Raw genomic sequence first — 22,550 nt, forward strand, 5'->3', positions numbered from 1 at the left:
GAGACCGTTAGAGAGCTGCCTTCCTATTGTGTCCTTATGTTCATCAATCATTACAAAATCAAATTTCCTAGTAAGATCAGGAATGGAGAGCACAAGATCTCAGTGCTAGCCCCACAGCTGACTTGAACCAGCCTCAGAAACTTCTTTGTGAATGAAATGAACTTCAGTTCTCCTCCTAACTCGAAAATACTAATGCTGTCTCTTTAAACAGCAGCACTTATTTTACCGCAACATTAACACGACATTAATCATGTTGTATGTCCGCTAGGTACAAGGAGCACAAAAACAAGCAAGATGTAGCCCTGCCCTCAAAGAGCTTATAATCTAGAGAAGGAAAGTGAAGTCACCAATAAAAACAGCCGAGGTTAGACTCTGTTGGTTACAAAATTACAGGAGCACAGAAACTAAAGAAAAATTCCATTAAGAAGGAATGGGAGAGTTCCAAGAAAAAGAAAGACTATCTTATAATCTATTTCATGTATCACTTGTCCCTTTCAGAAGTGTCCCTAGTCCTGTAAAGATATCTGAAGTGAGTCCAATTTTGCAGGCACTTGATAGGTCTGTTGGCAATAGGTGTGAAATTGTTTAACTGCAACAGAAACCTCAGATTTATGATTGTGCCATGAGTTCTGCTATTAGCATAGAGAAAGAAATTTAGAAGCATAAACAATAAAATAGTTTTAAAAGGTATAATTAAAACTGCCAAAACTTAAAAAGGAAAAAAATGAGCTCCAGTGAGTCTATACAGATCAGAAACTAAAAATTCTTCAGACCAATGCAAGCCAGTTCTACTCTGTAAGAAAATGAGCAGTATTTTGAGTGTTAAATAATATACATACTCTGTTGTATCTCATTTCTTCGTTTTTCATTTGGTGCTATCAAGGTATACGCACCTGTGCTAGAAAGAAGAGGAAAAAATCAATTATCAGGAGAAATTATTTTTTTAAATATTTATTTGGCTGCATCAGAACTTAGCTGCAGCATGTGGGATCTAGTTCCCTGATGAGGGATCAAACCCAGGCTCCCTGCATTGGGAGCACAGAGTCTTAGCCACTGGACCACCAGGGAAGTCCCCATGAGAAATTATTAATGCATATAAACCACCAGATATTCTTTCTGATAATGTACTGTATTTATGATCATCACCATCAAATAGGTACTATGAAAGATAATCTTCCTTTAAAGACCCGAGTGTGTTCTCCAAGAGCTTACAATCTAGTTGTCCAAGTAAAACAAGAACACATGGCCCAATATGGAAATACAGAGCAGTTGGTGAAGCCTGACAAGTGACTACTTCCCCATTAGCTCTCGGTAAACCGTAGAGTCCACTGTTCCGCCCGGTGGCCCTCACAGGCACATCCACTTGAGATGACTGGCGTTCTCCCACGTCACCCACACTGGGAATACAGAACACACTCCTTTCTCGTTGCAGCAAACTGGGTGGAGGGGCCGTTTGCAATGCAGACACCTCTTCTTAATGACCCATTTGAGTGGCCAGATGGCCACAGTCTTGGGTTTTAGGGCTTTGACTTCCAGGCAGGGGTCCACTGGGCCCCTCATTCTCCTGGGGACACAGGTGGAGCATAATCAGGAGCTCAGAGAAGCAAAGAGTCACTTCAGTTCACTGGGCACAGGATGAGCAGGTGGGGAGGGAGTGGGAATTAGGGGAAACTTCATTTAGGCAAAAATATTCAACACTGGATACAAGTTGTTCAAATATTGTGAGCTTTTGCAGGCAGAAACTCCGCTTGATTGATCTGTATATGCCCAGCCCCTGGCACAAAGTAGCTGCTTGATGAATGTGGACTGAATTGAAATGATACCACACATCCCAGTCTGCGAGTCTGTGATGCAGTAGCTCTTCTTTGTCATGATGCGTGTAATCCCACAAAAGTATGACTACTTCATACAGCAAAAATACAACACGGCAACCGACTGCAGCATACATATGGGTACCGTGTGAGGGGAAATGTTATGGATAAGTACAATCAGCTTATAAATGTCGGCCTTTAAAAAAAAAAAATCCCAGATACTCTTAGAAGTCTCTGTCCAACACAGACAGACTGTACCGTTTCAAAGGACAAATTAGCAAAGATTGAACAGCAGAGGCCAAAAGTGCTGATTAACCGAAGCCGTTTCTTCCTTATCTCATTATTTTCCTAGCAGTGAGCCTTCAGCCAGCTTCAAACTGAGCTTTAATTTTAGACTTGTACATGGGAGGTGTGTAACCCCCTCTGCATGCAAATGTGGCTGCTGGATGCCCAACTGCCTAACGGATATCAACAGACGTTGCCTGTGTAGCCTCACATACGTACAACGTGATGAATACAAAATTAGAAGGCCGCCGCTGGAAATTAATCCCTTGTCCATTGCATATTTTTTGTTCACCCTCAGAAAGATTTTTCACTTCTCAAGTGCCCACACTTGATAGAAGCTTGGGAGCTGCAGTTCTGTGGGTCATACCTGCAGACTTGAATATGATGCAACAGTGAGCCATTCTGCAGGGCCTTAAAGATGAAACATGAGGTGCTGGATTTAAATGCCAAGGAAGAAATGACTGCAGAAGCCTCAAGATCCCCTCACATTGTGGTTTGGAGCTTCTCAACATACCAAGGGTTTGACTATACTGCAAATCAGTAGTTCTTAAACTTTAGCATGCATCGGCATCACCTGGAGGGTTTATAAAATGTTGAGTTTCTGATTCAACTGGTATGTGGGGGAGGGAGGAGCCTATAATTTGCCTTTTTAACAATTCCCAGATGATGATGATGTTCTGGATCTGGGGACCACACTTTGAGAAGCAGGGATGTAATCAATCAAGCTGTCTTCAAATACTTGGACTAAAAGGGAATTGTGCAGGCATGCTCAGTCGCTCAGTCATGTCTGACTCTTTGCAACTCTATGGACTGTGGCCCACCAGGCTCCTCTCTCTCCGTGAAATTTCCTAGGCAAGAATACTGGAGTGGGTTGCCATTTCATCCTCCAGGGGATCTTCCTGACCCAGGGGTTAAAATCACATCCCCTGAAGCTCCTGCATTGGCAGGCGGATTCTTTACCAAACTAAGCCACCTGGGAAGCCCCAAAAGGGAACTGAAGGATTCACAAATATTGATAAAGATGTAAAGGTTAAATCATATGCCAAAAATCATAAGGTTTTTTAAGCAATTGTGTTGAGACTCAAACCTAGCACTTTTGACTAAAACCAGGGTGGGTGTCTGAAGCTAAATATTCATCTCAAAGTAGAAAATATAAAATATGACTGTCCTTAACTTCAGCCTCTTGATAGACTTCCAAACAAAGGAAATAAATGTAACTGAGCACCAACTATGGTCTTGCGTGTTAGGGGCTTATGAGGAGAGAAGAGAGAGAGCAAAAAAAAACAGACACAACCCCTTTAACAGAGCTTACACCTGCCGGTGCAGGAGACCTAGACTCGGGTTGGATCCCTGGATCAGGAAGATCCCCTGGAGAAGGAAATGGCAGCTCACTCCGGTATTCTTGCCTGCAGAATCCCAAGGACAGAGGAGCCTGGAGGGCTACAGTCCATGGGGTCATAAAGAGTTGGACACAATGGAGTGATTGAGCATGCACACTTAGGAGCAATTCATGAAACCATCAGAGCGGACCACAAGGATGTTTGCTAAGAGAAGCTTCATAGAGAATTTCCCACATTCCATGAATCTCTCTTATGAAATTTTCAGGAAAGCTTTGAAAAGAAAAAAAAAAAAACAGTTTGTAAAAGATTTTATTCTACAATATCTAATCTAATTAAGTATGACAACATCACACTAGAATCTTTCGTTTTAGGATTAAATAGGACTATGGTCAATCTATGGCCAACATAGGTAGCTGACAAGTACCCAGACTCAGAACAGGGCCATGAGAAAAGAATTCTCTAGCCTTGAAATCAGAGGCTTTTAACTGAAAACATTTAAACATAACCCTGGGCTCAAGGACAGTGGTCCCAGTAATAAATGTTGTATGTTAAAGAATTCCTTAGCAACCTTCTTAGCAGTATTTTATTGCCTGAAAATGTCAAAGCTGAAACATAATATTCAGAAGAAAGCACTGGCCAAGTAATGAAGCCTCTATCCCTTTTCCTTCCTGTAGGAAGAGGTGCTTAAGTTTAAGGATTGGCTTTCTATTCTTTAATATCCCGTGGCACAGCCTAATGCCTGGGTAGACACAAATATTCATCCCTGCTCTCTTGGCTTTTCCTTGACATGAATAACAAGTATAACTTATTCATGTTTTCAACCAATTAGTTTCCACCCACAGCAAGGGCCTCTGCTGGGTTAACCTCCATGTCATCCTTTTCAACAGCCTGACTCTCAAAGCTGCTGATGGAGACAAGCCCAACCTAACTATATTTAGTATTCCAGTCATTTCCTGATTAAGCCACATTCAAAAGCCACTGAAATAAATGTATATCTTTGAAAATGAGTTTCCTTAATTATCTCATTGAAATTTAATGAAACCGCCATTTTGTAAGATTATTCTCACTTTCCAACAGCCCACATCCATGAGATATACTAAGGGAGAACGTATAAAGATTAGCATGTGACAAGGGAAAAATGTTTTTCTGTACCATTAAAATATATATATTTAAGAATTTTTTGCCTTGTGAGCTCTCTCCAAAGCTACACCACTGTCTCTCTTGTGCACATTCTTGCATGTTTTTAATAAGGTCTCATCAATAAGCACTCTATGAAAAAATGTTTTGTTGAAGTTATAAAGAATATCTTGGCTGGATAAAAGTATTACATAAATATATCCCCTGGTGTGTATAAACCACAGCAGATGTAATTTAAATTTCTAATTAGGAACAACACCGATTTGACTGAAAAAGGAATGTAGTCACAAGCAAAAATTCAGAAAGAGATTACATTACAAACAGATAAAGCAGAATAATAGACACAAAGTTTACTGTCCTATAAAAAGTTGGCTTGAGGTTTTCATAGTTCAAGAAAATCTTACCTTTGGGGGAAACTGAAACAACAAAAAAACCTTTTGGTTAATCAAACATAGTGGATAGGGTTTCCCTGGTGGCTCAGTGGTAAGTAATCCACCTGCTAATGCAGAAGACACAGGTTTGATCCCTGGTCCAGGAAGATCCCACGTGCCTCGGAGCAACTAAGTCCATGAGCTGCAACTACCGACGCCTGTGGATCCAGAGCCCAACGAGAGAAGCCCTGACAACAAGAAGCCCATGCACCGCAACTAGAGAAAAGGCCCGCATGACAACAAAGACCCAGCACAGCCAAAAAAAAATAAATAAAACTTTACAAAGGCACCGGATATTTAATTTCTAGATATGGTTTTCCATATTGGTTTTTAAAACATGGTTTTCGGCACAGGACTCAAGCATATGTTTTTAACCAATGTGAGTCAACTTATAGGGCACTTGGGTTTTCAAGAGTTCCTTTGTAAAGAGACCATATCCCTAAGTTAAAAAAAAAAAAAAAATGACAAGATCAGGCTGAGTAAATTATCCTTGACCCCTAGCCTGTCACACCAGCCCTGACCCATATTCCACATCCATGGTGTGGAAGGACGAGTGAATTCTCTTTAGTCTCAGAGTCAGAAGAGCCCAGGACTTTGCACACCCAAGAGGCTGACATGAGGCTGGTTAGTTCTGTCATAGCTTCTGATGGCTCCAGTACTCTTGCCTGGAAAATCCCATGGACGGAAGAGCCTGGTAGGCTGCAGTCCATGAGGTCGCTAAGAGTTGGACACGACTGAGTGACTTCACTTTCACTTTTAACTTTCATGCATTGGAGAAGGAAATGGCAACCCACTCCAGTGTTCTTGCCTGGAGAATCCCAGGAACAGAGGAGCCTGGTAGGAGGCCGTCTATGGGGTCGCACAGAGTCGGACATGACTGAAGCGACTTAGCAGCAGTAGCAGCAGCAGCAGCAGCTTCTGATGGAGGGCTGAACAGATGTCCAGAGGCTGGCTGCATAGACACCCAGAGAGAAAAGATAAGAGACCATCAGGACACCAGGGCCTTTGTTCATAATACACCTTTATGGAAAACAGAAAGAGGGACACACACGTATCTCCATCCAGGATCCTCATGTAGACCCACGGCTTAGTGAGAGGTGGTAAACTGAAGCAAATCAGAAAAAAATGCCCCTTCTGTCAGGCAGAGGTAATCCCACCTGATTAGGGCACATGATTTGGTATGTGCTCCAGCTTCAAATTACTATCTTATCCAGATAATCATATAGCAGAAAGCTGAAATATATGATGCTTCTTCACTTAAAACACACGTAATATTATAGAGACTCGCCGTCTTTAAGAGACCAAAAACCAGTGATGGAAGTAGAGATGAGGACCAATTGGTAAGAATACTTGCAAATGTTTTAAGTTGCTTCCTCAGGAAAAACTATAAGAAACTCACATTTTCAGAATACAGAGATGTCAGATCTGGGATGTGACTGGAGCCTACATGTAAGCAAATCTTTGCCTAACAGGCTATTACTATGTCATGGATGCTGGCAGAAGACAAGACTCCTGAGTCAGAGCCAAAGGACTCTATTACTCACGGCACAGCATCAGCATCAGCATATTTATGTCTGGTCTCTCTCTTTTCAGGTTAACATGATGGATGTTGCACACACAAAGTGTTTGCACTGCAGCTGAGGAACACTGAATTGTGGAATCCACCAATTTTAAAGCAGGTAGTAAGCAAGCCTGGTCTTTTCTCTGGGGAGAATGTACCTCATCTCTCAAGGTTCCCAGGTACATAACAACCCTGAGAGATAGTCCAGCTTAAAGAGTAGTCTGGTATGCAATCTTGGCACCTAGCAAGACATCTAGTATGCAAGAAACCCAAAGAGGACTATCTTTTCCAACAAAAGAATATTTAAGAATGACTTAGTGATAAAAAATGGCATCTGCATAAAAAACCCTTATCAGATTGTTATATACTTTCTATGATTATTATTATCATCACCATCATCATTATCATTAGACTAAGATCTGATTACATCTCCCTAATCAGGTCGGAAGCATTGCTCATCCAGGTCATCTATTACCTGGTCATCTATAACTCCTATAAAGGAGAAAACTAGAGATGCAAGATATAAGGTATTTATATCTAAATATCTGCATAGAATATTTAAAAATTAAATTCATCCTGATTTTGAAATAAATTATACTCATATAAGAAAAAGGAGAAAATTATCTTTAAGACATTTAAAAGTCACTCATAACCCTACTCTTCAGAGATCTCAATGACAGTTTTATTTGGGTGAATTTCAGTTTAATCTATATTCTATACATATTACACAGATGTAGTCATATCTTAAGTCCAATTTTATATGTTGCTTTCACTTGTGTTTTTTCCAATTATGCACATAAGAAGCTTAATATTAAATGGTTACATAATATTTCACAACATCAATGCATCATTGATATAACCACTCACTTAACCATTTCAGTTATTTCAGCTGTTCACTATTATAATCCTGCAGGATGTCCAAAGCATAAAACAAAGATTGCACAGAACATCATCCAGAAGAAAACCCTTAATAGTTCTCTAAAATCAATACTCTGAACAGTAATGTGGACTACATTTAAATTTTTCTTCCTTAGATACCCCATTTGCATTTTCCAAAGTTCCTGCAATAGTTTGATCACATGATTGATTTCTGCTCATATGCTTGACTCTCCTCAATGCCTAAACCAGATAATATGCTGGCCTACCTACCCATTCATTCTCACCACCTCCTTACTGAAAGCATTCCTGTATTATTCAGGTTAACAATGTGCCCAGTATAGACTATAGTCTCCAACCTTCTTTATAATCAAACATGATGTGTGATTGTTTAGAGATAAACAAACTGAGATATAAGGGGAAGCCATTGAGAAGGATTGCAGAAGGCAATGGCACCCCACTCCAGTACTCTTGCCTGGAAACCCCCATGGACGGAGGAGCCTGGTGGGCTGCAGTCCATGGGGTTGCTAAGAGTCGGTCACGACTGAGCGACTTCACTTTCACTTTTCACTTTCATGCATTGAAGAAGGAAATGGTAGTCCACTCCAGTGTTCTTGCCTGGAGAATCCCAGGGACAGGGGAGCCTGGTGGGCTGCCGTCTAAGGGGTCACACAGAGTCGGACACGACTGAGACAACTTAGCAGCAGCAGCAGCATTGAGAAGGATTTCTAGGAAAGCACCATTAAATGAAGACAGACAGATGGACAGGAAAGGTATTTTGTTGCCTTCCCCCCTTCCTGGATGGTTGAAGTGGTAGCTGGTACTCAAGCAACCATCTTGGTCAGTGAGGCAACTTGGATATAGATGACATGCCTCAGAAATAGCAGAGCAGAAAGAAGTAATCTGGTGCCCTGTAACTGTAAAACCACCACACTAGTGGTAATCTATTGCCAAATTGCCTGGCTTTGAACCCTCATTCTGTTACTTCCTAGCTATAACTTTGAGCAAATTGCCTAGTTTTTCTATTATTTCACCTGTAAAATGGGGATAACAAATATCCATCTCTTAGAGTATAAAGTGTTTAGAATAAAGCTAGGAAATAACAAAAGTTCCATTAAGGTTGCCTGTTATTTGTACTATTATCAGGCCTAGACTACTCACCTTCGGAATTATTCTACAGGAAAGAAACAAAGCCATCAATGCTTAAGACACCTATTTAGAGATATCTATTTTATGTAATTACAATAATTATATATAAGACATTATTTGTCTCACCTTCAGTTGGCAGTAGAAATTGAAAGGCATAATGGCTCTAAGACTTTCTACTTGGCAAAAAAAGTGAAAAACCACAACCTACACTTTAAAGAGTTCCTTACATCAACAGCTTGTTTATTTCTGAGGTTCTGAATTGCAAGGGATTTTTCCTTTCTATATTACTTTAGTAATGTTTAGTTTTTTGTTCTGGGGTCGAGGTGGGGGCGTTGGTCTTTTTTTTCTGGCTGTACCACATAGCTTGTGGGACCTGAGTTCCAGGATCAGGAACTGAACCTGAGACACAGCAGTGAAAGTGCCCAGTCCTAACCACTGGACTGTCAGGGAATTCCTGATGTAGTTTAGATTTTTATAACAAGTAGATATAACTTCACTTTTCCAGCCATGAAAAAAATATTCCAAGGATTTTAAATGAGAAAATATTTGAAGATTTCTTAAAGCAGGGGTTCAAATTTTCTTACAAGCCTAGGTAGCCCAGGATTTTTGCTTTCACTGGTTCCCTAGTAAAACAAACACTGGGCAATACTAGCCCGTGAGTTTTAAAGATGGCAAATGTCTTCAGCTTTTGTCAGTTCAGTTCAGTTGCTCAGTCGTGTCCAGCTCTTTGCGACCACATGGACTGCAGCACACCAGGCCTCCCCGTCCATCAACAACTCCTGGAATTTATTCAGACTCATGTCCATTGAGTCGGTGATGCCATCCAACCACCTTATCCTCTGTCATCCCCTCTCCTCCTGCCTTCAATCTTGCTCAGCATCAGGGTCTTTTCAAATGAGTCAGGTCTTCACATCAGGTGGCCAAAGTATTAAGAGTTTCAGCTTCAGCATCAGTCCTTGCAATGAATATTCAGGACTGATTTGCTTTAGGATGGACTGGTTGGATCTCCTTGCAGTCCAAGGGACTCTCAAGAGTCTTCTCCAACACCACAGTTCAAAAGATCACTTCTGTGGATCTCAGCTTTCTTTATAGTCCAACTCTCACATCCATACCTGACTACTGGAAAAACCATAGCCTTGATTAGATGGACCTTTGTTGGCAAACTAATGTCTCTGCTTTATAATATGCTGTCTAGGTCAGTCATAACTTGTCTTCCAAGGAACAAGCATATTTTAATTTCATGGCTGCAGTCACCATCTGCAGTGATTTTGGAGCCCCCCAAAATAAGTCTGTCACTGTTTCCACTGTTCCCCATCTATTTGCCATGAAAAGACAGGACTAGATGCCATGATCTTAGTTTTCTGAATATTGAGCTTTAAGCCAACTTTTTCACTCTCCTCTTTCACTTTCATCAAGAGGTTCTTGATGTTCTTCTTCACTTTCTGCCATAAGGGTGATGTCATCTGCATATCTGAGGTTATTGATATTTCTCCCAGCAATCTTGATTCCAGCTTGTGCTTCCTCCAGCCCAGCATTTCTCATGATGCACTCTGCGTATAAGTTAAATAAGCAGGGTGACAATATACAGCCTTGACATATTCCTTTCCTGATTTGAAACCAGTCTGTTGTTCCATTTCCAGTTCTAACTGTTGATTCTTGACCTGCATACAGATTTCTCAAGAGGTAGGTCAGGTGGTCTGATATTTCCATCTCTTTCAGAATTTTCCACAGTTTGTTGTGGTCCACACAGTCAAAGGCTTTGGCATAGTTGAGAAAGCAGAAGTCGATGTTTTTCTGGAACTCTCTTGCTTTTTAGATGATCCAGCGGATGTTGGCAATTTGATCTCTGGTTCCTCTGCCTTTTCTAAATCCAGCTTGAACATCAGGAAGTTCATGGTTCATGTACTGTTGAAACCTGGCTTTGAGAATTTTGAGCTTTACTAGCGTGTGAGATGAGTGCAATTGTGTGGTAGTTTGAGCATTCTTTGGCATTGCCCTTCTTTGGGATTGGAATGAAAACTGACCTTTTCCAGTCCTGTGACCACTGTTGAGTTTTCCAAATTTGCTGGCATATTGAGTGCAGCACTTTCACAGCATCATCTTCCAGGATTTGAAATAGTTCAACTGGAATTCCATCACCTCCACTAGCTTTGTTCATAGTGATGCTTTCTAAGGCCCACTTGACTTCGCATTTCAGGATGTTTGGTTCTAGGTGAGTGATCACATCATCGCGATTATCTGGGTCACGAAGATGATTTTTTTGTATAGTTCTGTGTATTCTTGCCACTTCTTCATAATATATTCTGCGTCTATTAGGTTCATACCATTTCTGTCCTTTATTATGCCCATCTTTGCATGAAATGTTCCCTTGGCATCTCTAATTTTCTTGAAGAGATCTCTAGTCTTTCCCATTCTGTTGTTTTCCTCTATTTCTTTGCATTGATTGCTGAGAAAGGCTTTCTTATCTCTCCTTGCTAGTCTTTGGAACTCTGCATTCAAATGGGTACATCTTTCCTTTTCTTGTTTGCCTTTCACTTCTCTTCTTTTCACAGCTATTTGTAAGGAGTCCTCAGACAGCCATTTTGCTTTTTTGCATTTCTTTTCCTTGGGAATAGTCTTGAGCCCTGCCTCTTGTACAATGTCACGAACCTCCATCCATAGTTCTTCAGGCACTCTGTCTATGAGATCTAATCCCTTGAATCTATTTGTCACTTTCACTAGATAATCATAAGGGATTTGATTTAGGTCATACCTGAATGGTCAGTTTTTGTTCCGGACTTTAATAAATTGCCTTTTAAGTGTTTATGGGGGGGCAGGGATGGTTACCAACATTACAGAACAAAGGAACCATCATTGGCTGATTCTCTGATATAGAACAGACCCTTCAAATACAGTCTTCTCCCTTTGATTTTTTTTTTTCCTGTTAAGCTTTTGTTTCAGATTCAAATGCATTCTGAATAGATGCAATTAACCTTAACAATATGTATAACCTTACAACACTCTGCCGACTTTGAAGTAAGTAACCTTACTGTGTAATTGAACTAAGTTTCTTTTTTTCTCTCCTCATTTCTGCTATGCTTCTACTGATTATTACAGGTATTATGTGTGTGCAGGCTTTCATCATACTGCTGACTTATTGTTTCACTGTTTCAGCTGTCAAAAGACTTTCTGAGACATTCCCACTCATTTTTGATATTATATTTGAACAAAAATGATTGCTCCCCAAGACCTGGCAGAATGCAAATACATATCATACTGAGAAGTGGAGTCTAGTGCAGAAAAGTTGGAAATTCATCCTAAATCAGACCGTAATTCCTCCCCTCCTGTATAAACAGGAAGGTAAATTTGACCTAATCAAACCAAAGTGTCTTTTCTTTCCATCCACTCAAATAATCTCGTCTGCCATGCACAGAACAAAGCTTTGCTTTTCACTCTGTGGATGATAACCCACTAGTGGACCATGAAATCAATTTAATGGGTTTATTTTTAATGAATTAGAATAGAAAATGTCAAAGTACATCACATGTAGTAAGGGTAAGAATTATTTTCTGAAATTTTTTTCAATTATCTACAAACTCACATATCCCATACATGTACTAGGTCATGAATGTCAAATGCATGGCTAACCTTAGGCTATGGTCAGAAGTCTGAAAGCTTGCTGGAAGGCAGCATGTAGTTTAGGTTGCTCAGAAACTGTGACCGTGAGAAAACTGTTCTAATGCAAGCCAACCAAGCTGCCGGGAGGAAGGCAGCAGAGAGCAGAGCATCCCCACAGCAAGTTTGCTCTACCTCCCTCTCTATGCACGTCATGTGAAAGCTGGAAATAAATGTCAACTGCTGATTCTATGGAGTACCACTGTCTTTAGCCTATAGAAATTCTATTTTCTTATGTGAATAGAGGACCATTGATAGGAAATTCATGAGTTGCACGGTCATTCCCTCCTTCAGCTCCATCACGTTCAGGATCCAGACTCTGGTAGACAGATTCAGGTTTGACTGCTGGTTCTGTGACTTAAAAAGCCATGAGACCTTAGGAAATCATATACTCTCTCAAGATTCAGTTTCTTCAACTAAAATGGGGCAGAGTGTTCATTGTGAAGAGAAAAATGAATTATATGACATGGGTGGCACAGCATTACAAGTTTGAGACATCAGAGTTCGAGCTACCGATTGTTATTTTGGGTTTCAGTCCCTCAGAGTACCCAATCTAACTATTCTAGATCACAATTAATTTCCTTTCCACTACCACAGTGTTGCGATGCTTTGTCACATTTCTCCTGTCTAAAATCAGTCAAATAGCAGGGCTCAACTGATTAGTTTCGTAGTAGAATCCGGTCATCATTGAGACACCTACCCAGCTCATTGAGTTGTATAATTATCATTGAGTTAAATACTATCTGTTGTTTCACAGACTTTCTGAATGCTTATGAGCCCTGCCTGGAGACTGAGTTAAATAGTACCCTAATGAATAGCTACCCTTACTGAGCCATCAAGAAGATTACTCATTAGAATCAATCATAGATTTTCTCTTCCTATGTACCATTATCTCAGAGCACTAAAAGGAACTCTGGCATTATTCGGTCCTCCATCTCCAGGGAAAAGTAACAGCCTGATGCTTCCATGCCATTTAACATCTACAGGCTAACAGCCTGATGCTGTCATGCCATTTAACATCTACAGGCAAAAGCGTATTTTCTCACACTCATAACAGGAGACAGAAGAGAAATCTGGGCCATTCACAGTGAGGAAATAGTAAAAGCAGTTCCTACAGGTGTCATAAGTTTGTAAAAACTTGCATTTCATTTAAGACTATTTTATGTGACTAGTTCAGAGTCAAATGAGCTGAATCAAGAATGACTCAAGTTTTTTTCATGGTCTGTTTTAGGTGTAAATTATATATCAGGATTAAGAGTATACTCAACAATGATTAAATAGTGATGTTTATAAAAATGGGACCAATGCTATAACTTAATGACTATGCTATCATCTAGCCCATCTTATATTTCACCTTACATTTACAAAATGTTTAATATAACACCATGTTCTCTAAGAGAGAAAAATCAGGAATTGGTCATTAATCAGTGGGCTTACCAAGCCATTCTTTATTCTCCCTTCACTCTCCCTTGAGATTTTGTGGATGAAGAAGAAAAGAAGTATTAATTACTGGGGTTACTTTCATCCCTGGAGCACAAGAAGCTGGAGAAAGCATTGAGGTTGGAGTAAGAAACTAGAGAATGTCCCCTGAGCCCCAAAGAAGGAAATAAAGGAAAGGAGAGGTTTCCCACAGAACCCAGGGCACCCCCACAGCCACGGTGTCTCAGCTGCTATGGCTGGGAGCAGGATGGATCTTAAAGGCTGAGTCTTAAGGGTTTGGGTCCTCCAAGGAACAGCCATCACGACGAGGTTAGACAAACGAGATCTGCTGAGAGGAAGACTTGTGAAGGATAAAGGGAGCAAGCAGGAGTAGGCAGGGAAAGCCTTCTGAATGTGAGCAGGTCTGAGTCCTGTGAAAGGAGAGAGGGAAGAAGGATAGTAGGAAGAGCCTTGGACAGGTATACAGTTCTGAGAAAATCTTGGGTAGGTCCATGGGGAGTCTTCTGGCAAAAGCTGCCTCATAGAGAAGTCCCACACTGGGATACTCAGCCCGCTGGTGGCAAGAAGGCAGAATAAATGTGCTCTCAGAGCAAAGGGTACAGTGGAGTCAAAGAATGGCCGCTAGAGCTGTCAGTTGGCTATGCTCCCCGCTTTAAGTTGTCGTGAAGATCTGAATGGCAGGCTTCCCTGGCTGCCACAGAGGCTATTTAAACAATGCTGGTATAATGAGGTTTAAGCAGTTGATCACTGTCCCCGGTTCCTGGCTCAGAGCTCCTTAAAATCCTTGGAATTCTAAGTTAGAAGGGTATCAATCATATGTTAAAGTAATGATTCCTGGTGGGGGCCCTAGATGGCTTCAGGATTGGAGATGTCTTCCATGAAAACAACCACCACCACAACAACACCCTGTGATTAGAGGGTTAGAACTTTGAGGTCTACCCCTTCCCCAGCTCTGAGGAGGGGAGAGCAGCTAGAGACTGAGTTCAGTGACCAATGGCCAGTAGTTTAATCCGTTATGCTTATATGATTAAAGCCTTAATAAACACCCTCAAACAGTGAGTGTGGGGCACTTCCAAGTTAGTGAACACATCTAGGTGCTAGGAGGGTGACCCCCCGAGAAAGGGTGTGCAACGCCCATCCCCATGTCTTCCATTTGGGAGTTCCAGTGCTGTATCCCTTATAATAAAGCTGTAATTGTAAGCACAGAAGTTTCCATGAGTGCTGGGAGTCATTCCAGTGAACTGTTAAACCTGGGCATAGGGGAGGTCATGGGAAACAGCCAGATTTGTAGTCAGAAATGTGGGCAGCCTGCAGTCCCCCTTACTGGCTTACTCCTAAAGTGGGGGCACATTTGTGGGACTGAGCCCTTAACTTGTGGAATGAATGAATGAATGAAGTCGCTCAGTCGTGTCCGACTCTTTGCGACCCCATGGACTGTAGCCTATCAGGCTCCTCAGTCCATGGGATTTTCCAGGCAAGAGTGCTGGAGTGGATTGCCATTCGGGGTCTATATCAACTCTGAGTACTGTCAAAACTGAATTAGAAATAATCAGTGTTAGAACATATTCGTCAGAAACAAAACAAAAAACACAACTCCTAATTTATCTGGTAGATTATAGCTCAAACATTCTCTCTTTTCCTGGAAGTAATTCTCCTACTCCCAGGGCTAGCTCAGGCTAGCTATGCTCTGCTTCACGGAGCATATAAAGAGTTACTCATGTAGTTCTCTGATAACTGTCTGCCCCGTTAATTAGACCATAAGCTTCATAAGGGCTTGTCTTTCTGTTGAGTAGGTATTTGTTCCTATATTTCTAATTAAACATCCAGAGCTAGAGATCCTCTCTTACTGCAAGGTTGTTGTGAAGAATCAAAGAGTTAATATTTGTAATGCACTTTAACATACATACGTTAAATACACAAGTATTTGCCATTATTTTTGCTAATCTTTGTTTCTACAGTTCTCACTATAAAATTAGCCACAAATAAGGTAAACTGAGTTTGTATACAAATTAGGTTCAAGTTAACTGTATAGTAAAATTCCACGTGATGGGTTCATTTTCAGAATATCTTTTTAGCATCAAGCTAAAGGACCACTTCTATAGATGGTTTTAGACCAGTATGTGAACCTTGCCTGTATTATCGTCATAGGCAAAGAGCCTTGTGGGTAAAATGCCCTTCCAGAAAAACCCATGTCTTAGTCTTATATTTATCTAGAGTTTGGGGGAAGGGTAAAGGATCACTTTGATTAGAAGTTTGCGCTATTTACTTGGCTTCACCACACACACACAACTGGTTGTGGATCATAGTTCTCCAACCAGGGATCAAACCCGTGCCCCTGACAGTGGAAGCACAGAGTCATAACCACAGGACCGCTAGGGAAGTCCCCAGTTTTTCCTCTTTAAATCTGTAATGAATAGCTGACAACATTTAAGGCCAAGATAAAATCACCAACTGAAAATAATTAGGAAAGCTAATATTTATTAGTAAACACTTGGAATTACTTAAATCCAAATAGAACTGAGGGCTTAGCTTTGCCTTAGAGTCTATTAGAGGACCTCAGGAATCTTAACAACGTCCCTTAAAGTCTCTTCATATGTAAGTCAGTGTTTTAAACCAGTGTGCTTTTACAGGGCATAAACACTCCGGGGTGACAGCAGAGTACCTGGTCAATAAGACGTTTCTGAAATGAATTCAAGGATATCAGCACCCAACATGTACTGGATATTTGCCTTCTAACAGGCATGAAATTGTTTTATGCATACATGTATTCACACATACAGACACACACAGACCCTGAGAGGCTGGTATTATCCCACTTTACGTAATGAAGACACTAAGAGATAAAATAGCTAATACCTTGTTGAAGTGCAGAGAGTAAGGAATGGCAGGATCAGAACTTGAACCCAAGTTCTTTAATTGGCATCAAAGCTCCTGCTCCTCTGCCTAGATTGGGGCTTCCTTAGTGAATAAGTGGAAGGATGCATATAAAACAAGGTCAAAGTTCAATGCTTTATCATATAAATAAGCTCACATTGAAAGAGAACAAGTGAGGTTTCACTATTAAACACTCAACTCTATCCTTCCTTTTTCTTAATTTCCCATCAGAAAAGGCTTCTAATTTCTCCCCAAGAAAATAAATCTTAATGGCTTTTTGTCAGTTTTATTGAGCTGTTATTAGTATCTGCCGTTCAACCAGTTTCCCTAGTTTCCTACTTCCATTAAAGGAGACAAGCAAGTATAAACAGCAGATACAAGTGACTAATGGAGATGTAAGAAGAGTTCAGAGTGGTCAAAGCAGGATCTTACATGTTAGATACTTAAGAGGAAATGTATCTTATAATGTCCTGCTTATTGTAGCTGGTTCACATGGAAATGATGAGCTCTGTGAAGTACAACTGAACCCACCCGTGTACTCTCTAATGTCTACCGGCAAATTAGAAACTACAAAATAGTCTGCAGTGAGGTCTTCAGATACTGAGGTCTGGAAAATTAATTAGAAAACTACCTCTTTCTGAATAATTCAGTCCAGCAAGATTCTGAGGGTAATTTACTGGTACAATTAATTTACAAATAAGAAAACAGATAGATGCCACTGCCAATGTTTATGTGATGTTATGAGCTTGCAATTAAATAATTATGTCTAAGTAGATGCTGTATAATAGAAAAAAGGCATAGAGGGTATTTATTATCAACATACATCCATGACCTCTGTTTTATCAAATGCTACAGCTTATAGAGCTGGAAGTTACCCAAAATTAATGGACTTCCATTATGACGAGATAACCTTCCTTTTTTTTTTCCTTTGCCACTATGCTCAGCTTATGGAACCTTGTTTACCCAGCAGGGATGAACTCCAGGCCCAGGGAGTGAGAGCACTGAGTCCTAACCACTGGACTGAGGTGTGGGGTGGGACAGTGCAGGGGGACGGGTGCGGGAGGGATCTGTGAGGAATTCCCCCACCCCCAGCTACTCTGAGTTGGAGACAAATGCAGCAATTGCTAATTGAAATCACCCAGATCATCCACCCCATCTAAGGGCAACTCAAAGTTCAGTTCAGTTCAGTTGCTCAGTCATGTCCAACTCTTTGCAACCCCATGGACTACAGGATGCCAGGCCTCCCTGTCCATCAACAACTCCTGGAGTTTATTCAAACTCATGTCCATTGAGGCGGTGATGCCATCCAACCATCTCATCCTCTGTCATTCCCTTCTCCTCCTGCCCTCAATCTTTCCCAGCATCAGGGTCTTTTTAAATGAGTCACCTCTTCGCATCAGGTGGCCAAAGTATTGAAGTTTCAGCTTCAACATCAGTGCTTCCAATGAATATTCAAGACTGATTTCCTTTAGGATGGACTGGTTGGATCTCCTTGCAGTCCAAGGGACTCTAAAGAGTCTTTTCCAACACCACAGTTCAAAAGCATCAATTCTTCGGTGCTCAGCTTTCTTTATAGTCCAACTCTAACACCCATACATGACTACTGGGAAAACCATAATAGCCTTGACTAGATGGACCTTTGTTGGCAAAGTAATGTCTCTGTTTTTTAATATGCTGTCTAGGTTGGTCATAACTCTTCTTCCAAGGAGCAAGCATATTTTAATCTCATGGCTGCAGTCACCATCTGCAGTGATTTTGGAGCCCCCCAAAATAAAGTCTATCATTGTTTCCCCATCTATTTGCCATGAAGTGATGGGATTGGATGCTATGATCTTAGTTTTCTGAATGTTGAGCTTTAAGCCAACTTTTTCACTCTCCTCTTTCGCTTTCATCAACAGCCTTTTTAGTTCCTCTTCACTTTCTGTATATCTGAGGTTATTGACATTTCTTCCGGCAATCTTGTTTCCAGCTTGTGCTTCCTCCAGCCCAGCGTTTCTCATGATGTACTCTGCATATAAGTTAAATAAGCAGGGTGACAATATACAGCCTTGACATACTCCTTTTCCTATTTGGAACCAGTCTGTTGTTCCATGTCCAGTTCTAACTGTTGCTTCCTGACCTGCATACAGATTTCTCAAGAGACAGGTCAGGTGGTCTGATAGTCCCATCTCTTTCAGAATTTTCCATAGTTTCTTGTGATCCACACAGTCAAAGGCTTTGGCATAGTTAATAAAGCAGAAATAGATGTTTTTCTGAAACTCTCTTGCTTTTTCCATGATCCAGTGGATGTTGCCAATTTGATCTCTGATTCCTCTGCCTTTTCTAAAAGGAGTTTGAACATCTGGAAGTTCATGGTTCATGTACTCTTGAAGCCTGGCTTGGAGAATTCTGAGTATCACTTTACTAGCGTGTGAGATGAGTGCAACTGTGCAGAAGTTTGAGCATTCTTTGGCATTGCTTTTCTTTGAGATTGCAATGAAAACTGACCTTTTCCAGTCCTGTGGCAACTGCTGAGTTTTCCAAAGTTGCTGGCATATTGAGTGTAGCACTTTCACAACATCATGTTTTAGGATTGGAAATAGCTCAACTGGAATTCCATCACCTCCTCTAGCTTTATTCGTAGTGATGCTTCCTAAGGCCCACTTGACTTCACATTCCAATCTAAGTTGAATAATATTAAAAGCCAGGTACTTATGAATTCTTTCAAAAGTTAAGGGATGAAATAAAATCTGTTTATTGGTCATAAGTTTATATATTGTTCCTGAGCAACCAACATTTGCCTTTCATGTAACTAGAAGTTGATGGAAAGGGAGAACTGAAAATGAAACTACCTATCAATAGAAAGTTCCAGTTCACAGAGGCAGCACTTCAAAAGCAGTAATGTCTTTACAAACCCTGCTGCTGCTGCTGCTGCTGCTGCTGCTGCTAAGTTGCTTCAGTCGTGTCCGACTCTGTGCGACCTCCTACCAGGCTCCCCCGTCCCTGGGATTCTCCAGGCAAGAACACTGGAGTGGGTTGCCATTTCCTTCTCCAATGCATGAAAGTTAAAAGTGAAAGTGAAGTTACTCAGTCGTGTCCAACTCTTAGCGACCTCATGGACTGCAGCCTACCAGGCTCCTCCATCCATGGGATTTTCCAGGCAAGAGTACTGGAGTGGGGTGCCATTGTACTGTCGGCTTAATAAAGTAGCTTATCCATTGGTGGGAAAGAAAGCGTCACTGACACTTTACATAATAAATGTTTCCAGGATAGTAACTGTAGTCCCTAAACCAAAGACCAGGAATAAGTGCTACCTACCTGTTGATAAATGTAGAGCACTTCTCAACACCGGAGACAAGAAACACTGCAGGGCTTCCCTGGTGGTCCAGTGGTTAATAATCTGCCTTGCAATGCAAGGGACACGAGTTCAATCCCTGGTCCAGGATGATCCCACATGCCACAGAGCAACGAAGCTCGCATTCCACAACTACTGAGCCCACACTCTAGAGCCCATAAGCTGCAACGACTGAAATCCCCACACCTAGAACCTGTGCTGCACAGCAAGAGAAGCCCACGTATGGCAACAAGAGAGACCATGTGCAGCAACAAAGACCCACCGCAGTCCAAAATATTAATAATAATAAAAACTCTTAAACACTGCAGCCACTCATATCCTCTCTGACTCAGTCCTCTGATGTTAAGACGCCACAATTTTGTTGTTGGGCTGCAAACTCCTAGAGGCAATATTTGCATCTTCTACCCCTTAACACATTCCCTCTTCACCCTTACCCTGGCAGCTGATGTGAAGATACTATTTACGGCATCGATTTTTTGTTTTTAAAGAAAGGAAATTTTTAAATATTTTCATATTGTTTAAGGGCTTCCCTGATGGCTGTTGGTAAACAATCTGTCTGCAATGCAGGAGACCTGGGTTCGATTCCTGAGTTGGGAAGATACCCTGGCAAAGAGAATGACAACCCACTCCGGTATTCTGGTCTAGAGAATCCCCATGGACAGAGGAATCTGGCAGGCTATAGTCCACCGGGTCGCAAAGAATCGGACACGACTGGGCGACTAACACGCAAGAGCATGAGTTCTGGAGATACCTGGAAAATTCGCAAGAAGCCTAAGCAGTCACTACACACGCATGTCTTTCAGTCCTGGAGCCGGTTACAAGAATCAGGAAAGGAACAGGGGCTTCGATGTTCAGTAAAGGGCCCCGGACTGGCACTCTCAATTTATACTGTAATTCACCGGTTGTTAACCCTGATTGGGCCCGTGTGTCTCAAACTCCATAAATCAGGGAAGAACCTGCGGGTCCGCTCGCGGAAGACCTGCTGGGCCGCCGCCGCACGGGACAGGTGGGTAAATACTTACAACCTCGGGCCCGCGTGCTCCGTGCTCTCCCGCGAAGGCCTCTCGGGAGCCGCCTCCAAACCCTGCCTGGGCGCCTGCGGTGAGCCCAGCTCCCCGCGCCAGTCAGGCGCGTCCCGGGTCGGGCGGGAGGCGGCGGGGGCTCCGAATCCGGAGCCCTGCACCCTGGTGCCGGTATACATGGTTCAGAGCCCGCGGAGCCCCTGCCGGCGCCGCTCAAGACGGATGCGGGCGGCGCTGGGATGCGTGGCGGGTCTCGAGACTGCGACTCCGAAGAGCCGCGTCAGCGGTTTTAACAGCTGAGTTTCGGTTTCCCGCTCCCAGCAGCCGACAGCACCGCCCCCCAGGACTTCCCCTACCTCGCTCCTCTGTGGCGCCCTCTGACCTGATCGCAGGAGTCCACCGCCCCGCCCAACCAAGGATATGGAGCGAACCTGGCCGGCTCCAGGTGAGTCGGTTTGAGGACGTCACAACCACCTTAAATAGTGATTAAAAGCTGTCTATGATCAGCGACGGACACCTCGTGTAAGCAGGAGTAGCCACTAGGTAACTGAAATTCCTGAAAGACGCCTTAGGGCCTGTTTAACTCTTCACCCTAATATGAGGTTCCTGCAGAGTATTTGAGACTGTGAACAATGTATTAAGCTTCAGATGCCAGAGATTAGGTCAATAGTTAAAATCATCTAGACACAATCTGGCCTTTCACCAGTAAAGGCTGCTGTTTGGCTTTTACCGAGTACGCTCAAGATACAGGAAATGGAAAGTGAAATCAAAGAAAAAGCAGAAGTGGGGAGAAGCAAGCCAAGGAGAAAGCAGAGATGACTCCACGGCTAAGTGACTGATCGGACAGTCAAGTTTTGATGAAATACCTGCTCTGTGCAAGACATTGGGCAATAATTCAACCATGGTGTGGGAATAGTTTAAAATACAGATTTGTAACATTCTGTGGGTCTGGGGACTAGTGCCCCCATCCATATGGTTCTGAAGTGTGCTGGGTTGATCACTATTGTCCTAAAGTTGGCTGTACAACCATGAAAGAAGTCTCTTCCTTCACCTAACCTGTACCCTAAGACAGCGGTCCCCAGCAGTTTTGGCACCAGGGACTGATTTCCTGGAAGAATGATTGTTGGAGAGGGATGGTTTTAGGATAACCTAAGCACATCCATTACATTTATCATGCTGTTCATTTCTGTTATTACTACATCAGCTCCACCTCAGATCCCAGAGGTTGGGGACTCAACCTCTGTGGATGTTCAGGAAAACTAGGGCTTAACCCCTCTGAATAATTCAAAGGGACATTTGGGAACGAGCCACAAAAGTCAAGAAGTTCACCAGGAAGAAGGAGGCTTGTGGCTTAAACTGACACTGTGTGTACCTAACTCCAGGCGGGGCAGGATGGTGGAACACCCCAGCCTGTAGTCAGGGAGACACCAAGGAGCTCAGTTGTTTTGTTTGTCTTACTGGTACCTGGCTCAGTCTGTAAAGAATGTGCCTGCAGAGGCAGGAGACTGCCTGCAATACAGGAGACTAGGGTTGGATCCCTGGTTCGGGAAGATCCCCTGGAGAAGGAAATGGCAACCCCATCCAGTATTCTTGCCTGCAGAATCCCATGGACAGAGGAGCCTGGCGGGCTACGGTT

At 42.2% G+C, this 22,550-nt stretch overlaps 1 protein-coding gene across 1 annotated transcript in view; it reads right to left on the bottom strand.

Moving 5' to 3' along the window:
- Positions 1–21,093, bottom strand: part of EPSTI1 (epithelial stromal interaction 1) — a 99,726-nt gene extending 78,633 nt beyond the window's left edge. Inside the window, exons 1-2 of the mRNA XM_052650280.1 lie at positions 20,915–21,093; positions 840–898 (exon numbers count right to left, since the gene is read on the bottom strand). Of these exons, the coding sequence (XP_052506240.1) occupies positions 840–898; positions 20,915–21,093 (238 nt within the window). The remainder of the gene's footprint in view (positions 1–839; positions 899–20,914) is intronic.
- Positions 21,094–22,550: the final 1,457 nt, after the last annotated feature.

The sequence above is a fragment of the Budorcas taxicolor genome, chromosome 12 (assembly GCF_023091745.1).
Source record: "Budorcas taxicolor isolate Tak-1 chromosome 12, Takin1.1, whole genome shotgun sequence".
NCBI lineage: Eukaryota > Metazoa > Chordata > Mammalia > Artiodactyla > Bovidae > Budorcas > Budorcas taxicolor.